This window comes from Chelon labrosus, assembly GCF_963514085.1.
Source record: "Chelon labrosus genome assembly, chromosome: 16".
Taxonomy (NCBI): Eukaryota; Metazoa; Chordata; class Actinopteri; order Mugiliformes; family Mugilidae; genus Chelon; species Chelon labrosus.
In genome coordinates, this window is record NC_140349.1 from 171,717 (window position 1) to 190,289 (window position 18,573).

An 18,573-nucleotide genomic window follows, 5' to 3' on the forward strand; every position below is an offset into this window, starting at 1 on the left:
TATAAATGCAAAGTCAAAGGACCATTAAAGTCATGGAGAGATCTAGTCATAATAGATCAGACTGGAGTTTCAGAATCAGAATCAAAATCGAAACAGGAATGAATAGAATGAAGTCCAGATGGTATGTGTTTGTTGATTAGCTGAAATGAAGCCAATCTGATAGTTGCTTTGACCCTCACTGAACACAATTTGATTTCATTCTCATACAAAAAACGTTCTTAATAAAACTGTTTCTGTGACAGGGTGAGAAAACTAAAAAGGGAACTTTAATGAAAAGAAACTTTTTTCATTTTCTGGTATTTCAAGTTTGCTTTGAAAACCAGAAAAGAAGAAACTTTAATTTAATTGTGTCATCTAATATTAATTATAGTTAATCTGATTTATTGTCCTTGACTGAAGCAGGAAGTCGTCTCCATGGTGACCACTGGTTCAGGTGTCTGGTCCAGGAAGTCGTCTCCATGGTGACCACTGGTTCAGGTGTCTGGCCCAGGAAGTCGTCTCCATGGTGACCACTGGTTCAGGTGTCTCTGGTCCAGGCATGGATCATTAAATCATGGCTCAGCGAAGCATTGCTTGATGTTCTGACAGAGACAATGATGAGAGTTGTGTCAGTGGGTTAAACTGTTGGTGGAGGGAGGTCAGCGTCCCAGAATGACTTCTAGTAGGGATTCAAATGGCAGAACTCTCCAGAGTGTGGGTAAAGTAATCAGCGTGTGGTATTGATCAGTATCCTTATCAAACCCCTGCAGATGTAGAACGCTGAATATCTTACTTACTGCTCTTTAAAGCACACTGCAACAGACGGACTTTCTCCTGGTCGTCTTCTTTTAAATGAACATCCATCGTGTCCAGCCAGGCTCTTTGTCTCAGCATGGCCGTCTGACTAAGACTGATTTGATTTGGCATCCAGCAGTTTCCTTACGAGCTGGGACATTGTTTGGTGAATTGAGGAGAAATAGTGTTAACCTCACACTCAGATTAGCATTGGTGCTAAACAGCTGGCCAGAAAAGATCTGAACTAAAACACTTCTCTACAAACCACGTGAACAGCCTCTGCTTCACTGGTCAGGTCAGTCTAACCGTCCCCAACCAAACCAGAACAAAGCAGAATAAACCAAACCATCCTGAACAGTGGAATCCTGGCGGTTCAATCCAAACCGAGACCCAAAAGTAGTCTGAGCAGCTTCATCATCATCCTCTGTTGCATTGCTCCAATGAGTTGTGCCACAGATTTCCTCTTCATCAGCATCACACCGACGCACCTTCACGGACTTTTTGAAGTCCTTTGAAATGCAGCGTTTGATGTCCATCTTTTTTAAACCTTAATTTTCTCTCTCTCTCTCTCTCTGCCGCTCTGTTCTGAATCTAAAAATTGAATTTGACGTTATGCTGCTTGAAAAAGAAAAGCCCAATCAAGCCCTTCGTTTGCTTCCATCCTCTCCTTTCTTTAGCTTTTCTTTCATCCCACGGTCATTTAGGATTTTCTTCATGCTGTGATCTGAAACCGTCTCTGCATTTTAAACAAACTACTGACGTAGATTACCGAGAACAAACTGAATGTGTCACTTCCTTCTGTCTGTCTGTGACTCTGTCTTCAGGATTTCCCTCTGCTCCGGCTGGACGACGTGGTGGACGATCAGTCCAACATCGTGGGCTTCTCCATGCTGAACCGCAGCCATTCCTTCTACCTGGAGTTCATCAGGAGCCTCAACCTGTCCTGGAGAGAAGGCTGCAGCCTCAGCGCCTACCCAGGACCCGCGGTGAGACACTGAGACAAAGACCAGTCTGAGGGAAGGAAGCTCAACTCAGAAACACCTCATCTTCTCAGTGCAGCATCTCACTTAATCAGCTTCTCCCATGATAATAAGACATCATAACATTCATTTGTTAGATAACAGACAATAAGACTGATTCCAGTTATTAAATCACGGAAACATGTTGAGCAGGAAGGTTCTGGGTTCTAATCCAGGCCGACTGGTTCCTTTCTGTGTGTAGTCTGCATGTTCTCAATGTGTCTGCGTGGGTTCTCTCCAGGTTCTCCAGCTTCCTCCCACCGTCCAAAGACATGCTGGTTAGGTTCATTGGTGATTCTAAATTGGCCGTAGGTGTGAGTGTCTCTCTGTGTTAGCCCTGTGATAGACTGGAGACCTGTCCAGGATGGACCCCCCCTCTAGACCAATGACAGCTGGGATAGACTGGAGACCTGTCCAGGGCGGACCCCCCCCTCTAGACCAATGACAGCTGGGATAGACTGGAGACCTGTCCAGGGCGGACCCCCCCCCTCTAGACCAATGACAGCTGGGATAGACTGGAGACCTGTCCAGGGCGGACCCCCCCTCTAGACCAATGACAGCTGGGATAGACTGGAGACCTGTCCAGGGCGGACCCCCCCTCTAGACCAGTGACAGCTAGGATAGACTGGAGACCTGTCCAGGGCGGACCCCACCTCTAGACCAATGACAGCTGGGATAGACTGGAGACCTGTCCAGGGTGGACCCCCCCTCTAGACCAATGACAGCTGGGATAGGCTCCAGCAGACCCACCACCCTTCGCAGGACAAGCAGCTACAGAAAATGAATGAATGGATGAATGAGTAATAAACCCACAACATTTTCGACAGAGAGACAACAAATAAATAAATAAGTGACCAGAATTAAACTCCAGTGCGATAGTTATAAATACAAAGTCAAAGGACCACTAAAGTCATGGAGAGATCTAGTCATAATGGATCTCTCCATGACTTTCTCCACAAGCCTTAAATGGACAAGAGGTCACAAAAGATGAATGAATGAATGAATGTTGAGCAGCAGTAAAAAGAAAGAAAGGAAATAAGTTAGTGAACATTAGTGAAGCAGAAACTGTTTTATTTGTGTCTTTCTCTCTGGAACCATGAGGAGATCACGGTGTGTTGAGACATCTATCTGATGTCTCTCCGTCTGTCCTCCTTAATGAACGGAGTCTGTTCCTTCAGTCACACTAATAAAGAGAACAATAATGAAGATAATAGTAGAGACCATTCCATAATCAGTGCAGGACGTCCCATGAGTCCCAGAGTGACGTAGGGGGTACGCGAAAGAGTTGATTCTGAACTCAGCCTGATTATATTTTGAAACTGGAAAAACCGATACCGGGTTGTTTTCTCATAGGGCTGGGCGATTCATTGAATTTCGATTTCGATTTCGATTTCGGCTTCCCTCGGTCATGAAAATAAGATAATCGTAATAAAACGATCATTCTGCCGCACGCCGTGTCTTGTGTGGTAAATGCAGCGAACCCTTCCATCTCCACTTGTGCGCTCCGCTCCGCCCCCGCCGGGAAAAAAAGAAGTGTAGAAGAAGACGATAGAAGATGTCAGAAAGGCAGCCTTTGGTCGGGAAAAGGGTAAAGAGAATTCTGTGGCGTGGAAACACTTCGGTTTCGAGGAGTCTGACTCGGAACAAACGAAGATATTGTGAAAGATATGTCACGTTACTGAGGCTGCCAACCGGGATCAATAAAGGTTTCATTCATTCATTCATTCAACCGTCCATTGAAAAACGGAATCGTTCCGTATTTACAAACAAAACTACGTGTCCCGTATTGAGCGGTCACGGGACGCACTTTGTCCCGTATTACCGTGAAAATAAAAAATACTGTGTAAAATGTCAATGGATTTAAGGAATAACCAGGCGATTTATATGAACATTTAAGGTAAATTTATTCCCAGGCCGTCTCCTGCTCTGTGACCAATGAGCTGACAGCGGAAATCCCGCTCACCTCATTGGTCGAGGTACTGTTGCTTGCGAATCTTGTATTAAAAATAAATTGTTGAAAAAAAAATTCACCACGCTGGCCCTGCCAAAGTCTGAGATAGTGTTTATTTTTTATTTGTACATATTTTTTAATTAACTTTATTAATATATTTTTCTCTTATTTATTTGTATGTTTCAGTTCTTATTAAAAGAAATACCAGAGTTAACAGTTCAATGATGCTTGTTCCCAAATCAATGAATAATCATCTTTAATAATCGTGATTATGATTTTTGCCATAATCAAGCAGCACTATTTTCTCATTTTCTGATTCTCCACCTAAATGAAAAATCAAAAGACTGTTTTTCATGTGAGTCAAGTATGTTAATAGCTGAATTGTAGGATAACTGGCTTTGAAGCTATGTATCAGTTTTCTGCTAATGTAGCTAGCGCTAGGTCACCTAAATAAGAAAGACGCTGATTCCCTGAAATGTCTGTGATTGGTGGTCAGTGCAAATCTCCTGATGTTATAGCTATACTCGCTACAGTTATTTTCCCCCCAGAAACAAGCAAATCTTGTTCTTGATTGGGTCTTTAAATTATGTCGTCAACAATTCTGATAACTTTCTGTCATCTGAGATGTCAAGTCATCAGTCTGAGGTAAACTAGGTCACCTGGCTAACCGCCAAAAATGGATAAATGGCTAAAACGGATAGATTGCTCTTCCAGAGACCTCAACTGCTACCACCAGTCAGGCTCTCAGACATTTCTTTTTCTAGCTGCTACAAGTGCGTGAGAGTAGGGGGTACATGGCTGGAGGTCAAATGTCTGAAGGGGTACGGGCTGTGAAAAGGTTGGGAACCACTGATTTAAAGGGACAACTGCAGTTCATCCATTTTAAAGCCACGTCTTTCTCCTGATGTTTAATGTGTCTTCATGTGTCCAGCTGTCCTCAGCCCTAATCTCTGATGTGTCTTCATGTGTCCAGCTGTCCTCAGCCCTGATGTTTGACGCCGTTCACGTGGTGGTGAGCGCTGTGCGGGAGCTGAACCGGAGTCAGGAGATCGGAGTGAAGCCGCTGAGCTGCAGCTCGCCGCTGATCTGGCAGCATGGGACCAGCCTCATGAACTACCTACGCATGGTAAACATTTGTGGACATTAGTCAGTGACACAGACATCTCGTTGCCCTCCTACTCTGAACATTTGACCCAGGGCCACAGAACAATCCGACCCCAGAGTGTGGGGTAAATTGTTTCTTGTCATGTGCTCAATAAAAAACACGCTTTAGACCATTCAATGAAATCTTGAATGAAGTCTCCTTTACTAACAACAAGTGATCTGATTGGTTCGTTCCATTCCTGTCAGCCTCAAGAGTAGAAAGATATTTACAGCTTCATTGTTAAACTTTAAATTAAAGGAGGAGACGTCAGTTCACTGAAACATTGGAGGTCTGTTAGTGAGGAGGCAAATAATAATAATTATAACTGATATGATAATTTTATATGTGGGCACCTTTCAAAGTGCTCAGGGTCACTTTACTATCTGAACTCAAACCTGAAAAATGTCCGGGTGTCTGAAACGATACGAGGATAAGAAGAAAGCACCAGCAGCAGAAGAAATGTTGTAACTGAGTAGAACCTGAGACATGAAGCTCTTGGTTCAACCGAACTACATCCACCTTGGTCATCACTGGAGGCCTAACAGCTAGCGACATTTACTGGTCTTTCTCTTATCAGGTGGAGTACGATGGTCTGACGGGTCACATTGAATTCAACAGCAAAGGACAGAGGACCAATTACACCCTGAAGATCCTGGAAAAACATCCTGCAGGCCATAAAGAGGTCAGAGGTCAGACAGCCAGAGGGCTTGAAATAATGTTGGTATTCATTATTCAAACTGAAGCTTTTAATTCTAGATCTAAAGACAGAACCATTGGGCAGGAAGCTCAGAGAGAGTTCAGGTTGACAGTCATGCTGTGTCCACTGGCAGCGTGTCCACAGTCTTTCACTGGTCTGTCCTCTAAATCCATGCAGACAGATTGTGTGCATGTGTCCTGGTTTATGGCCTCAGACTAACGTTAAAAGGTCCCACATCAATAAAGGTCACCTCAGGGTCAAATCAGCTCGTTGGCCGGAGGTTAAGTGTCCTGTGAAAAGTAAAGTGGTGGCAGTAATTCCCACAAGATTCACAGAGACCCAGGACACAAATAACCCCACTGAAACAACCAACGTTTATCAGTTGTTGACAGCCCACAACTATAATGACATATAACTACTGAGTTAATACTCCCTAGAGGACGAGCCCTCGGCCAGGACGTTTTCACTGGCTTCATCCTCAGGACGGATTCTAATAAAATGGAAATAGAATGAATCCTAATGTTTTTAGGGGCTCCCCAGCTGACTGGTGACAGTAGGAACTGGAGTGATAACTGATCGAATCTAATGGCCACAAGGTGTATTTCATCTTCATCATGATCTTCATCAGTCCTGTCCTCCACAAAGCCACAACATTCAGTTATGAATGGACTGAACAAAGAGTGGTAATCAGGGAGCCCGGTTAGCTCTGCATGATGCCAGGTCAGCTGTTTCTACCAGTCTTTTCACTAAGCTAAGCTAAGCTAACCAGCAGCTTGTGTTTGAGCTGACTGGCAGCCTTGACCAGAAAACAGGAAATGAGAGGCTTTTAAATGACAGAAACTCACAGAGAAGAAGAAGAAGAAGAAGAGATGGTCCTCTGTGTTTTTAGGAGAGAAAAACTAAAGATGCGAAGACATATGCTGAAGTGTGGACTTGATTGTAGAGGCGGAGTTTACAGAGGTCAGCTAAGGTCAGGGGTTCAGGAGATGTGATGAGGTTGGTTTCAGGTTAGCTGATGTTTAATGTTTGTATTTATGGCCTCATTTAACCCTGTGAATGAGGCAGGAGGAGCCAGATCCTCCCTCATTGATCCCAGCATCGATTCTGCAGGAAACATTATTCATGTTTCTTCTTCTTCTTCTTCTTTTCATAACACACTTTAATGATTCTAATGTGTCCGGTGGCCTTCTCTCACTTTCCCTCTGATCTTTCTCTGTTTTACTTCTCCATCGTCTGCCTCCAGCTTTTCTGAGACAAGTTTGGACTGAGGAAGATAAAATCATTTAGGACTCTGAACAAAGGCAGGAACTGCTTCTTCAAATGTGTCATCTCTGAAGAACCTGAAGGCCTTGAGGTTCATGTTAGGATCAAGTCAGAAACTTTTCAGAGCCCATGAATTATCCTTATTCTGATCTATTCTACAAAGTTTTATCTTTAGGAAGCCTTTAAAAGGTCAACAGATGGACGGACTCCTGGAACTAAACTGGTCTCTGCTCAGGAGTCTGAACAAGAAAATCACTTAGCATCTACATCCCTTCATTAACTTGTTCTGGAGTGAATGACTGACTCTAAGATTGTCTGTGGTGTCGTAGAGTTGAGCATTGACATTCACTATAAAGGAGGCAGGGTGAGCTGTATTAAACTAAAGTCAACAGGACTGAGGTGACGACCAAGCAGCGAGAAGTTCATTCTGTGAACCGACGTATTTCATCATGACTGAAGTGAAGATGCTATACAGGTGATGCTAGTAGCTTGGCAAGGGCAAGCTGATGAACTGTAAACCTTCCATCCCTTCATCTCAACCTTTCTCCTTTATCCTCATCCTCTTCCTCAGATTGGCACTTGGTACTCTAACAACACACTGGCCATGAACTCGACTTCCCTGGACCTTGATGCTTCAGAGACCCTGGCTAACAAGACGCTAATCATCACTACGATACTGGTAAAAACCTGTAAACTGTGTCAGTGACGTGGCATGAATTTTCCCTGTTGTTCCTTCACTCAACAAGTGTTGTCTCTTCAAATCTGACAGGAAAACCCGTATGTGATGCGAAGGTCCAACTACCAGGACTTCCAGGGCAACGACCAGTACGAGGGCTTCTGTGTGGACATGCTGCGGGAGCTGGCGGACATCTTGAAGTTCTCCTTCAAAATCAAACTGGTGGACGATGGGCTGTACGGAGCGCCAGAGCCCAACGGCAGCTGGACGGGGATGGTGGGAGAGCTGATCAACAGGGTGAGTGGGGATGGCAGCAACATCCTAAAGTCCCCAGAGGTCTGTGTAGATTAGAGATGAACAGAATAGATTCAGTCTTTAAATCTGGCTGGGAAGACTTTGCACATTTCTGTCTTTACTGAAATATCTTCTACAGTCAAGTTAATTTGTAATAATGACTGCCTTTATCCCTCGTGCTACCCTCTTGCATGATCTCTCTCTGTCTGTCCATTCACTTGGGGTCCCAGAGACCCCAAAGGTAGCACGAGGGTTAAAAAATGGTTTATTATTTTATTCATACTGTGAAGAAAAGAAGCCAGTGGTATCCTTGACAACATCAAGAACAAACATCTCAATTCATGATCCTGTAAAATAAGAAAGTGTCTGAAATATTTAGCAGCTTTAATGTTAACAGAGGAGAGACCATGTGATATATGTAGGTGTAGAGGATGATAATCAATGACTTGGTACGACTGACAGAGAGGTCCAATAGGTGCACAGTAAAATAAAACAGAAAGTCATGTAGTTCCTCTAGAGGCTCCACCAGTGGCCTTCAAAGATGAACATTTAGACCTCGCTGATTAACACAGACATTTCATTCATTGTTTTACTGCACACACACACACACACACACACATCCTCCAATGATTTCTGCATTGGTTGTTATGGCAACAGGCGGGGGTGAGGGGCACCAGACGTGGGCTTAGATCCACCGACAGAGACGGCAACACAAGAGTCATCCAGTTATACGAGTGCTGGAAAGACACTGGTCCCTGAGAAGAGACACCGAGGACATCTGGAGGGAGAGAGTCTCGTTCTAATTAAAGCAGAGCAGAGACAAAGTGGAGACGATAAGGGCTTCTTTCATTGGACGTTTGAGAGTAAGCGAGGAGCTTTGTTTCTGCTCTCCGTGATTATCATGTTCAAATGTGAAGCCACTTTAGAAGCAAAGATTATTCTTAGAAACAATTTAGGGAAATTCTGAGACAATTCCGCAAAGTGAGGACATGACTGAATCCATGCTGTGGCGAAGTCGTCCCTGAGCGGGACGCACAGGCACAAGTCACCAGTAGCGCCCCCTATAGACCGTATTGCATCAAACTTGGTGGGCTTGTAAGGAGTCATCAACACATTATTATTGTCAAATTTCAAGCAGGTGACCGTTGTGGTTTGTGAGATATAAACATGTAGTGGTTGTAGCGACCCCTACAGCCCGAATTTCATGACTTGGCATGATATGTCTGAAGCATATTATAATGACGGTCGCTAAGTTTCATCAGGATTGTGTGAATACTTCAAATGTTATAGGCCTTACAGTCATATGAAATGTTTATGTGCCCCCTGTAGACGTAATGTCACACAACTTGATGGGCGTCTACACAATATGTTACAGATTGTGTATGCCAAATTTCATGAAGTTAACTATTGCAGTTTTTGAGATATTGAAATGTTGCTTTTGTAGCGCCCCCTAGAGACAAGAGTCACAAAAGTTGGGGTGCTTGTACAGATTCATATTATTATCAATGATATGAAGTTTGATTAAGTTTGTGTATATACTTCACAAAATATTAGCTTTGGAGTTATACTGTTCCACGCCATAAAAATTAATTATCCATTAACGTTGTAATCAATAACCCTGATAAAGTTCTTTAGAGAACTTTTCATTATCTTTGTCCATAAATGGTACATGCCAAGTTTGGTGAGAATTGGATGAACAGGCTAGGAGGAGTTGGTTTCGCTTTGAGGTGCAATTTTTTCAAAATGGCGGACGGAAATGGGCGTGGCCTAGTCCATTAGAACCAGGACCATATAAGGAATCAGAGGGAGAAAGAATTTTGTTTCTAGGTCACAGGGTTCTCGAGATATGAGCCAAAATATAAAGTGGCTTATTATAGCGCCACCTAGCTGCAGGCATGTGTATTGACACCTTGGCAAAGTGACATGATAGGACTTCTACCAAGTTACCAGGTTTGATGGCTTTCAACCTTACAGTTTGTCTTGAGCAGACACTTTTAGGGAAAAAGAAAAAACCGAAGAAGAAAAATCACAACAGAACCAATAAGGATCCTTCAACGTCTGCATGGACCGCTAATGTGTGTGTGTGTCAGAAATAGGAAGTCATTAAACGTCAAATCATCTGCCTTTTTTCTTACTAATTATACACACACACACACACACGTACACACAAACAGCCAGCAGGTTTCCTCACACTTGTTCTTTTTATTTCATTTCATTTATTTCATTTTCCTCTCGTCGTCCTGTCGTCTGTCATCTCTGAGGAAATGTCCTCACAGGACTTGTAATCCGCCAGACTTTTGTCCCCACAGCTTCATAAACACCAGAACACACACACTCTCCACTTTGTCGGGCTCTCGCTGTCTTTGCAGACGTGACTCGTGACTCACCATGAAGCCGGGAGTCTGATGAAAGTGGGAGAAATAGGTTTTAACAAGTGTGCACTCTTTAATCAATTAAGTGTTAATTAAGGAGCAGAGAGGAGTCTGGGGTCCACTCCAACCTTAAACCGATTATCTCCGGTTGATTCCACATTCAGACGTGAAACTACCAATAATGAGCCTTACTGTATCTCTACAGACTTTAGTTTATTAAAGTGACTTTTATTCTCATGTCTCAGTCCTTGCATGTTTCCTGTATTTATGTCTTTAGTGTTTCTACACACAGCGGACGGTTTCCAGGTGCAGAGATGTTCAAATACCTCCACAACACCAGACAGATGTTTAGAACTTTAACCTGAAGTAGCTGAAGCACAGAAACCATCCAACCACAGAACTAAACTCCTTCCTCTCTCTGTAGAAAGCAGACCTAGCAGTTGCCGGCTTCACCATCACCTCAGAGAGGGAAAAGGTGATCGATTTCTCCAAACCCTTCATGACCCTGGGGATCAGCATCCTGTACCGGGTTCACCTGGTAAACTCTCCTTCACCTTTTCACCATTCTCTCTCCTTTTTGCCAGGAGGTGTCTGATTGATGTTTAACCTGTCTATGCTCTTATTCTGAAACACATTTTATTCCACATAGGACTCTCTAACTTAGGTGTTGTGTTTCTGGTCACGCCAGACTCAGTTCTTCTCAGAATCAGAGTCTAACATCTGGATTTCATTATGATCCGATGCCAAGAGTTACCTGACAACCAAAAAGCAGCAACTCTGCAGTTTGTCTCTGCATACTCCGCTTCTATTGCTGGAGAAATCTCATGTTTACTAGTTACAGTAACAGTGTGTGGGAGGGTCTGGAGAGTTTGCAACAAACTGACAACATGAGACAACAAAAGGGCTTCAGTTTAAAATACGTCTGTGCATTTATATGAAATAAATGTCTGAGTGAGAATAAATAATGTCTGAAGTGGCAGAATGTATTCCTCCTTCAAGTCAAAGTCCTGACCTTAATCCAAAAGAGATGTTGTGGAAGGACCTGAAGCAAGCAGTTCATGTGAGGAAGATGAGCTACTGTTAGCTTGGAGGCTAGGAAGCGAGGATGAGCTACCGTCAGCTTGGAGGCTAGGAAGCTAGGATGAGCTACCGTCAGCTTGGAGGCTAGGAAGCTAGAATGAGCTACCATTAGCTTGGAGGCTGGGAAGCAAGGATGAGCTACCATTAGCTGGGAAGATTAGCACAAACGTATGTGCTAACATGTTGAGACCAGACCAACTAACTTCAAGCTAGATTCCTTCACCACAGACGTCGAAGTCAGGGCTGACAGAAATGTAAACTGGACCTGGAGGTTTCACCACTTCATGTTTCCTTGTAAGAAGGTGAAGTTTGTCCAGAAACACAACTGGTTTCATTCTAGTTTTATTAGAGACATTTTATTTACTGGACAGAGGCAGGAAACCAAAGTCCACCTCACTCAGCGTTAATTCATCCAGAAGTGACAGTATCTCAATGGTCCAGCTTCATCTGAATGAGAGAAAGACACGTTTACATATCTGACTGTGTCATTATTTTCAGGGTCGTAAACCAGGCTACTTCTCCTTCCTGGACCCCTTCTCTCCGGCCGTCTGGCTCTTCATGCTGCTGGCTTACCTGGCTGTCAGCTGCATCCTCTTCCTCGCTGCCAGGTAACACACCTGCCTCCATCTCTCTGAGACACTGGCTGACTCTCAGGATGGAGACTCTAAGTTAGGCTTCATCACATGGAAGGATAGATAGATAGATAGATAGATAGATAGATGGATAGATGGATAGCTAGATAGATAAAACAAACAGATGTCCGTGTGTTTGGTTTCAGGCTGAGTCCTTACGAGTGGTACAACCCTCACCCATGCCTGCGGGAGCGGCGGGACATCCTGGAGAACCAGTACACACTGGGGAACAGTCTGTGGTTCCCGGTGGGAGGCTTCATGCAGCAGGGCTCAGAGATCATGCCTCGGGCCTTGTCCACCCGCTGTGTCAGTGGAGTCTGGTTCGTATGTTTCACTCACATATCTGCTGTCCACCTTAAAACAACTGTTACATTTCTACTGTCCACCTTAAAACAACTGGGTGGGTATATACTGAGCAGAGGGAGGAGGTCGGGGTGGATGGATGGGAAGGATTAAAATGTGATGAAGTGCCTCTCTCCATCACCTGTGTCAGGAACATTAGCTGAAGGTGATCAGATGCTAAAGTGGTTTTACGTTTCAGGACATTGATCTAAAGTCACTGGACTTTGAGCTGGATCAGTTTGAGATGTGACGAGGAGATGGCTCCAGACTCACTGATCAACACCTCGTTGAGACGTTTCCTGATGAAGCTCAGACCTGCAGCTGGTGTTATTTTATTAGATCCATCTCTCTCCTGCTACCGTTCACGTTGACGGTTATTACCTAAAAGTCCTGACGTCTCCTGCAGTGGCCTCCATCATAAAGGATCTCAGCTCTGAAGAGATGGCCTAATGCTGAGGGTCAATGAAAGTCAAAGCTCTTCTTCCTCTTCTTCTTCAGGTGGGCGTTTACCCTCATCATCATCTCGTCCTACACGGCCAACCTGGCGGCGTTCCTCACCGTCCAGAGGATGGAGGCGCCCATCGAGTCCCCGGACGACCTGGCTGACCAGACCAACATCCAGTACGGCACCATCCATGGGGGGTCCACCATGACCTTCTTCATGGTGAGGTCTCCTTTGGCACGTCCCTGACCCTTAACCCCTGACCTTTAACACTTATCCCCTGACCCTCGGCTGAGAACAGAGGCTGCTTCACGGGTGATGAAATGTCTTTAAACTGAATTATATTAAATTAAGATTATCATTTGAATATAAACCTGAAGAACTTGTTCTCTACATATTTGTGAAACTAAATAATGAAACTACGACCAAAAGTAAAACATAAATGTGTTTATAGAGCTGCTTAAATATTTTAGGAACCATGGAGAGAACATGCAAATTCCACACAGAAAGGCCCCAGTCAGGCCATGGATTAGAACCCAGAACCTTCTGGTGGCTGAGAGACATCAGTGCTAACCTCAACATCACTGATGTTCTGAGATATTTTTATAAAGAAAAGACGTTAAAACCTTTAAGATGCTCTGTAAACGAAGCTTCCAGTTATTCATTACTTTATTCATTAGAAAGAAGTAAATTTGAACTTTGATCTACGTCCCAGTCCTCACCTATGGTCATCAACTTTGGGTAAGGACCGAACGAACAAGATCGCGAATACAAGCGGCCGAAATGAGTTTCCTTCGTAGGGTGGCCAGGCTCAGCCTTAGAGATAGGGTAAGGAGCTCGGACATACGGGAGGAGCTCAGAGTAGAGCGATTCGAGAGGAGTCAGTTGAGGTGGTTAGGGAATCTGGTAAGGATGCCTCCCGGACGCCTCCCGGGAGACGTGTTTCGGGCATGTCCCACCGGTAGGAGACCTCGAGGCCGACCCAGGACACGATGGAGGGATTATATCTCTCGTCTGGCCTGGGAACGCCTGGGGGTTCCTCCGGAGGAGCTGGCTGAAGTGGCTGGGGAGAGGGCTGTCTGGGCTTCCCTGCTGAACCTGCTGCCCCCGCGACCCGGACCCGGATAAGCGGAAGAAGACGAGACGAGACGAATTTGAACTTTTACAGACTGATTTTAAATCCTGTAACCTGCCGTCAGTCTGGACTAATGATGGTTCTTTCCAGAACTCAAGGTACCAGACATACCAGCGGATGTGGAACTACATGAACTCCAAGCAGCCCAGCGTGTTCGTGAAGAGCACAGAGGAAGGCATCGCCCGCGTCCTCAACTCCAAGTACGCCTTCCTGATGGAGAGCACCATGAACGAGTACTACCGCAGCCTCAACTGTAACCTGACCCAGATAGGAGGGCTGCTGGACACCAAGGGATACGGCATCGGCATGCCTCTGGGTGAGCTGTGGGGGCGGGGGGGGGGGGGGAGTGGAGGGGTGCCTCTGGGTGAGCTGGGGGGGAGTGGAGGGGAGTGGGGGGTACCTCTGGGTATCTCTGTCTTCTGGACACTTTCCACACAAGTCATATGTCTTCAAGGAGACATCATGTGGAGGAGACACATTAATCACTGAATAAATCCTCAGAGACAAAGTCAGTGGAATTTATTCTACTTTAAATTTAATCCTCCTCCTCTTCCTCCTCCTCTTCCTCCTCCTCTTCCTCCTCCTCCTCCTCCTCCTCTTCCTCTTCCTCCTCCTCAGGCTCTCCGTTCAGAGACGAGATCACTCTGGGGATCTTACAGATGCAGGAGAGCAACCGTCTGGAGATCCTGAAGAGACGCTGGTGGGAGGGAGGACAGTGTCCCAAGGAGGAGGACCACCGAGCCAAAGGTGTGTGGGGGGGGGGTCTTTATTCATAACCCTAACTCACTAAAACATCCTGAAATGTTTCTGTTGCAACTCCAAAACAAACAGCAAGACAAACGTTCATCTTTATTTATTTTTACTTTATATTTGCAACATGCCCTCAGTTCAGCAGCACACATCCACAGCCACGCACAACTTCAACAACAACTCAACACTACCGTCTTTCTTAAAGAGACAGTGCTAGAAAAAGTGTGGGCACCCCTGCTTTAGACGTTTCTAAATAAATAATTCTCAAAGCTGCATTTGTAGAGTGCAAATTTGCTTCAATAACCGATCAATACTTCCCCCTAAAAACCTGTCATCTGCCCCCTGGTGGATTTGTCAGGCTCTGCAGTCACTACCTTCTGACAGCCATTTTCCAAAATGGCCACCTTCATGGACTTTCAGTTTGTTTTTATTGATATCATCAATAACATATCATATCATCAAATATTTAATTCAGAGACACCGACGTTAGTTTTTCACTCCAACAGAAATATTTAAAATGTTCCACATACGATGAACTTTACTTATTCTGTGTTTTGTTCTAAAATAAAATATCCAACAAAGGTTCAAAAAAAAAATTTTTAAAAAAAGGCAACTGGACTTCTAGAGTTCAGTTGCCTTTTTTTTTTTAACCTTTGTTGGATATACCATGACCTGGATGACTGAGAACCTTCACAGACATACTTATAAAATAAAAAGAAAATGTCGTCATTCAGTTTCCATGACTGCCTGATGCATCCAGTATTGATTTATATAGATATAAAACTAATGTGATATAAACCAACTACTGTTAATTATTAATTAGTTCAGGCTTCAGAGTGATGAACAACCAGTTTCACATATAAGTGTTTTGTAAACAGACTGAAAATAACCAGTAGTTCTTCCTTTATGTCCCTGCCCTGATGAGGTCTTCATCATCTTCAACACTCCACGTCTTCTTTTCCTTATTTAATGACTGATTTTTTGACCCACACTCTCTGGTTGTTATTTCTCTCCTGTTTCTCTTTAACGACTCAGTTTGTTTTCATGGTTTCATAAAGTCTGCGCATCGATCAGCTGTTTGCTGTCCTTTATCCCAGCAGAATGATCCGTCTGTTATTTATTATCTGGACACGTCCTCCATGTCCTGCTGAGACCAACAGAGACTCCATAACTTAAATCAGTCAATGCACGGGCAACATTGAGTCAGGGTCAGGTGAAGGTCAGGTGAAGGTTGAGTCAGGTGAAGGTCAGGTGAAGGTTGAGTCAGGGTCAAGTGAATTCAATTCAATTCAATTCAATTTTATTTATTAATTCAATAACAATACAAATCGTCTCAAGACGCTTTACAAAAACCCAGCCTGAAACCCCCAGAGCAGGAAAAACTCCCTTTTAACAGGAAGAAACCTTGAGCAGAACCAGAACCAGAACCAGAACCAGCTCATATAGAGGAACCCATCTGCCTAAGGCCAGCCGGGTACAGACAGAAGAAAGAGAGAAGAGAACAGCAAAGAGAGAAGAGAACAGCAAGATAAACATACATCTGTCATAGATACACATATCTGACTAAAGCGTACATGTGGAATGTGAAGGTGAAGGTTGAGTCAGGGTCAGGTGAAGGTCAGGTGAAGGTTGAGTCAACGCTGCTGTTTCCAGATTTCCAGAATGAACGTCCTACGTCCTCCAGTCTGGTCTTCACTATCCACCGTCTCAAGTCTAAGATACAAGTACACAAGTCTGAAGTTTGTGTGAGACATTTTCAAAATAAAACAGGAAGTGAGGTCAAATGGATTGATAATCCAATCTGAGAAGGTAGAAGAGGAGGTGACGCTGATGCTCCTCCTCCTCTCTGCTCCTTGTTGTGTTTCAGGCCTCGGCATGGAGAACATCGGTGGGATCTTCGTGGTCCTGATCTGTGGCCTCATCATCGCCGTCTTCGTGGCCATCATGGAGTTTGTTTGGTCGACGCGTCGCACTGCGGAGACGGACGAGGTAAACCTTCATCCTCCTCCTCCTCCTCCTCCTCCTGTCACCTACTTCTCCACCTGCCCCCCCGGCCTCAACCACACCTCAGTAGGTCATCCAGCTGTGAGTGATGATGAACAGTGATGATGTCATTCATTCATTCATTCATTCATTCATTCTTTCAGGATTGTTTTTTAGTTGTTCACTCTCAGAGCTTGATATCCTGCTGGGTCCGTCCATTTCAGCTTTGGTTTTAGACACAAAAATAAAAACTAAACAAATCAAATCTTATTTGATTTTAAATTTAAAATGTTGGTAACCAGTAAATGTCCCTCTGGACCTGTAATGTGTGAAACCAGAAACCAGATAGAGAAGAAACCAGAGGTTATTAGATTCATGAAGAAGAAGAAGTAGTTTCCATCAGTCAGTGATTTCAAATCTTTTCTCTTGTTCTAAACGGAGCATGGACATGACTCTGGAACAATGTCATGATGAGGGACTTTCTGACTCAAGGTATCTGGTCATCTGGATTTGTCTCTGAATCTGAAGAAGAACCGGGTTTATTTAGAGCTGAACACAATGATCCATGGACCAGAGAGACCTGGACCAGTGGTCACCGTGGAGACTACTTCCTGGACCAGAGAGACCTGGACCAGGGGTCACCGTGGAGACTACTTCCTGGACCAGAGAGACCTGGACCAGTGGTCACCGTGGAGACTACTTCCTGCTTCAGTCAAGGACAACAAATCACATGAAGACTGAGAATAAGTTTAGATCACACAAGAAAAGAAAGGCTTCTATTTAAAAATCTAAATCTAATAACTGTTCTGTTTTTCCAGTTTGTGGTTTTAAAGTAATCTTGAGACACCTAAAGATGCACAAACAAATGTCTGAAGTGATCCTGCTTCTCTATCATTGGTATGTTTTAAATTCTAACGAAGGCGTTGAGCTGTTGACTGAAATGTTTTTGTTCAAGCAGGAAATCAACTGAAACACTGAAACATTTATTATTCCAGTCTCATCCCTTCGTCCTTTGAACAGTCTGACTTTCATTTGATCTTCACTTATCTGTCATTTATTTATTTCTGCTGTTACACTCCAACATTAACACACAGAGATAAACACATTTCCATTTATGTTTGATTCAGAGGTTTTTCATGTCCGTACCATCAGAAGAGAAGAATCTTTGAACAAATGAAATCAGACTGATCACAGGTTAAATGTCTCTGAGCGTCTTCTCGTCTGTCTCAGGTTTCCGTTTGTCAGGAGATGCTGACCGAATTTAGAAACGCCGTCTCTTGTAAGAAGAGTTCCCGATCTCGCCGCCGTCGCCCCCTGAGCAGCGCCGGGGGCGGAGTTCTGCGTCACCCATCCCGCCTGGCACTGGCCGGGCCCCGCCCCATCCGCCTGGTCCGAGAGATGCGCCTTAGCAACGGCAAACTGTACAGCGGCGGTGGCGGCGGTGGTGGGCCGTTGTTGGGGGGTCTGGCAGGGCTGGGAGGAGGCCCTGATCTGGGCCCGGGGCCACAAAGGCTCCTGGAGGACCCGTTAGGTGCCAATGCCACCACCAGCCCTCCTCCCCCGCCTCCTCCTCCATCAGCCGTGGTGGCCCCGCCCCCCCCGCCACGCAGCTTCCTGCAGAGCTGCAGCCACGTTCGGATCTGCCAGGAGTGTCGGCGGATCCAGAGTCTACGGCCAGCCACGCTTACACCTCCCCCGCCGCCTCCCCCTTCCTCATCCTCCTCCGCCTCCTCCTGCTCCAGGGTCCCTCCCTCAGGGGCGGCGCTGGGTCACCATCACCACCACCGCCACCACCACCACCATCACCACCCCCACCCCCTCCACTACCACCACGGCTCCATGTCGCTGCCTCGCCTCCCACCGCCGCCTCCTCCTATCCCGACAGACAGAGCCGACAGTGACGGGGGCTCAGCGAGCCCCCGGAGGGCCACAAACAAACCGGGGCCTCCGCCCAGGCCGCTGCCCCCCACCAAGACCCCCACGCACCCACCCACAGACTTACTAGGGGGTCACGACTGA

The 18,573-nt window shown here is 45.2% G+C and overlaps 1 protein-coding gene across 4 annotated transcripts in view; it reads left to right on the forward strand.

The window, feature by feature from the left end:
- Window positions 1-18,573, forward strand: part of LOC311501475 (glutamate receptor ionotropic, kainate 5-like) — a gene marked incomplete at its 3' end in the record, with an annotated part of 32,481 nt that extends 13,908 nt beyond the window's left edge. Inside the window, exons 7-19 of one of the 4 annotated variants that reach the window (XM_084563317.1) lie at window positions 1,599-1,760; window positions 4,718-4,870; window positions 5,466-5,570; window positions 7,420-7,527; window positions 7,618-7,821; window positions 10,615-10,728; window positions 11,769-11,878; window positions 12,049-12,222; window positions 12,743-12,908; window positions 13,912-14,137; window positions 14,440-14,568; window positions 16,439-16,656; window positions 17,785-18,573. In XM_084563317.1, the coding sequence (XP_084419443.1) occupies window positions 1,599-1,760; window positions 4,718-4,870; window positions 5,466-5,570; window positions 7,420-7,527; window positions 7,618-7,821; window positions 10,615-10,728; window positions 11,769-11,878; window positions 12,049-12,222; window positions 12,743-12,908; window positions 13,912-14,137; window positions 14,440-14,568; window positions 16,439-16,656; window positions 17,785-18,573 (2,658 nt within the window). The remainder of the gene's footprint in view (window positions 1-1,598; window positions 1,761-4,717; window positions 4,871-5,465; window positions 5,571-7,419; window positions 7,528-7,617; window positions 7,822-10,614; window positions 10,729-11,768; window positions 11,879-12,048; window positions 12,223-12,742; window positions 12,909-13,911; window positions 14,138-14,439; window positions 14,569-16,438; window positions 16,657-17,784) is intronic. The other 3 variants (XM_084563318.1, XM_084563319.1, XM_084563320.1) reach the window with 3 other exon arrangements.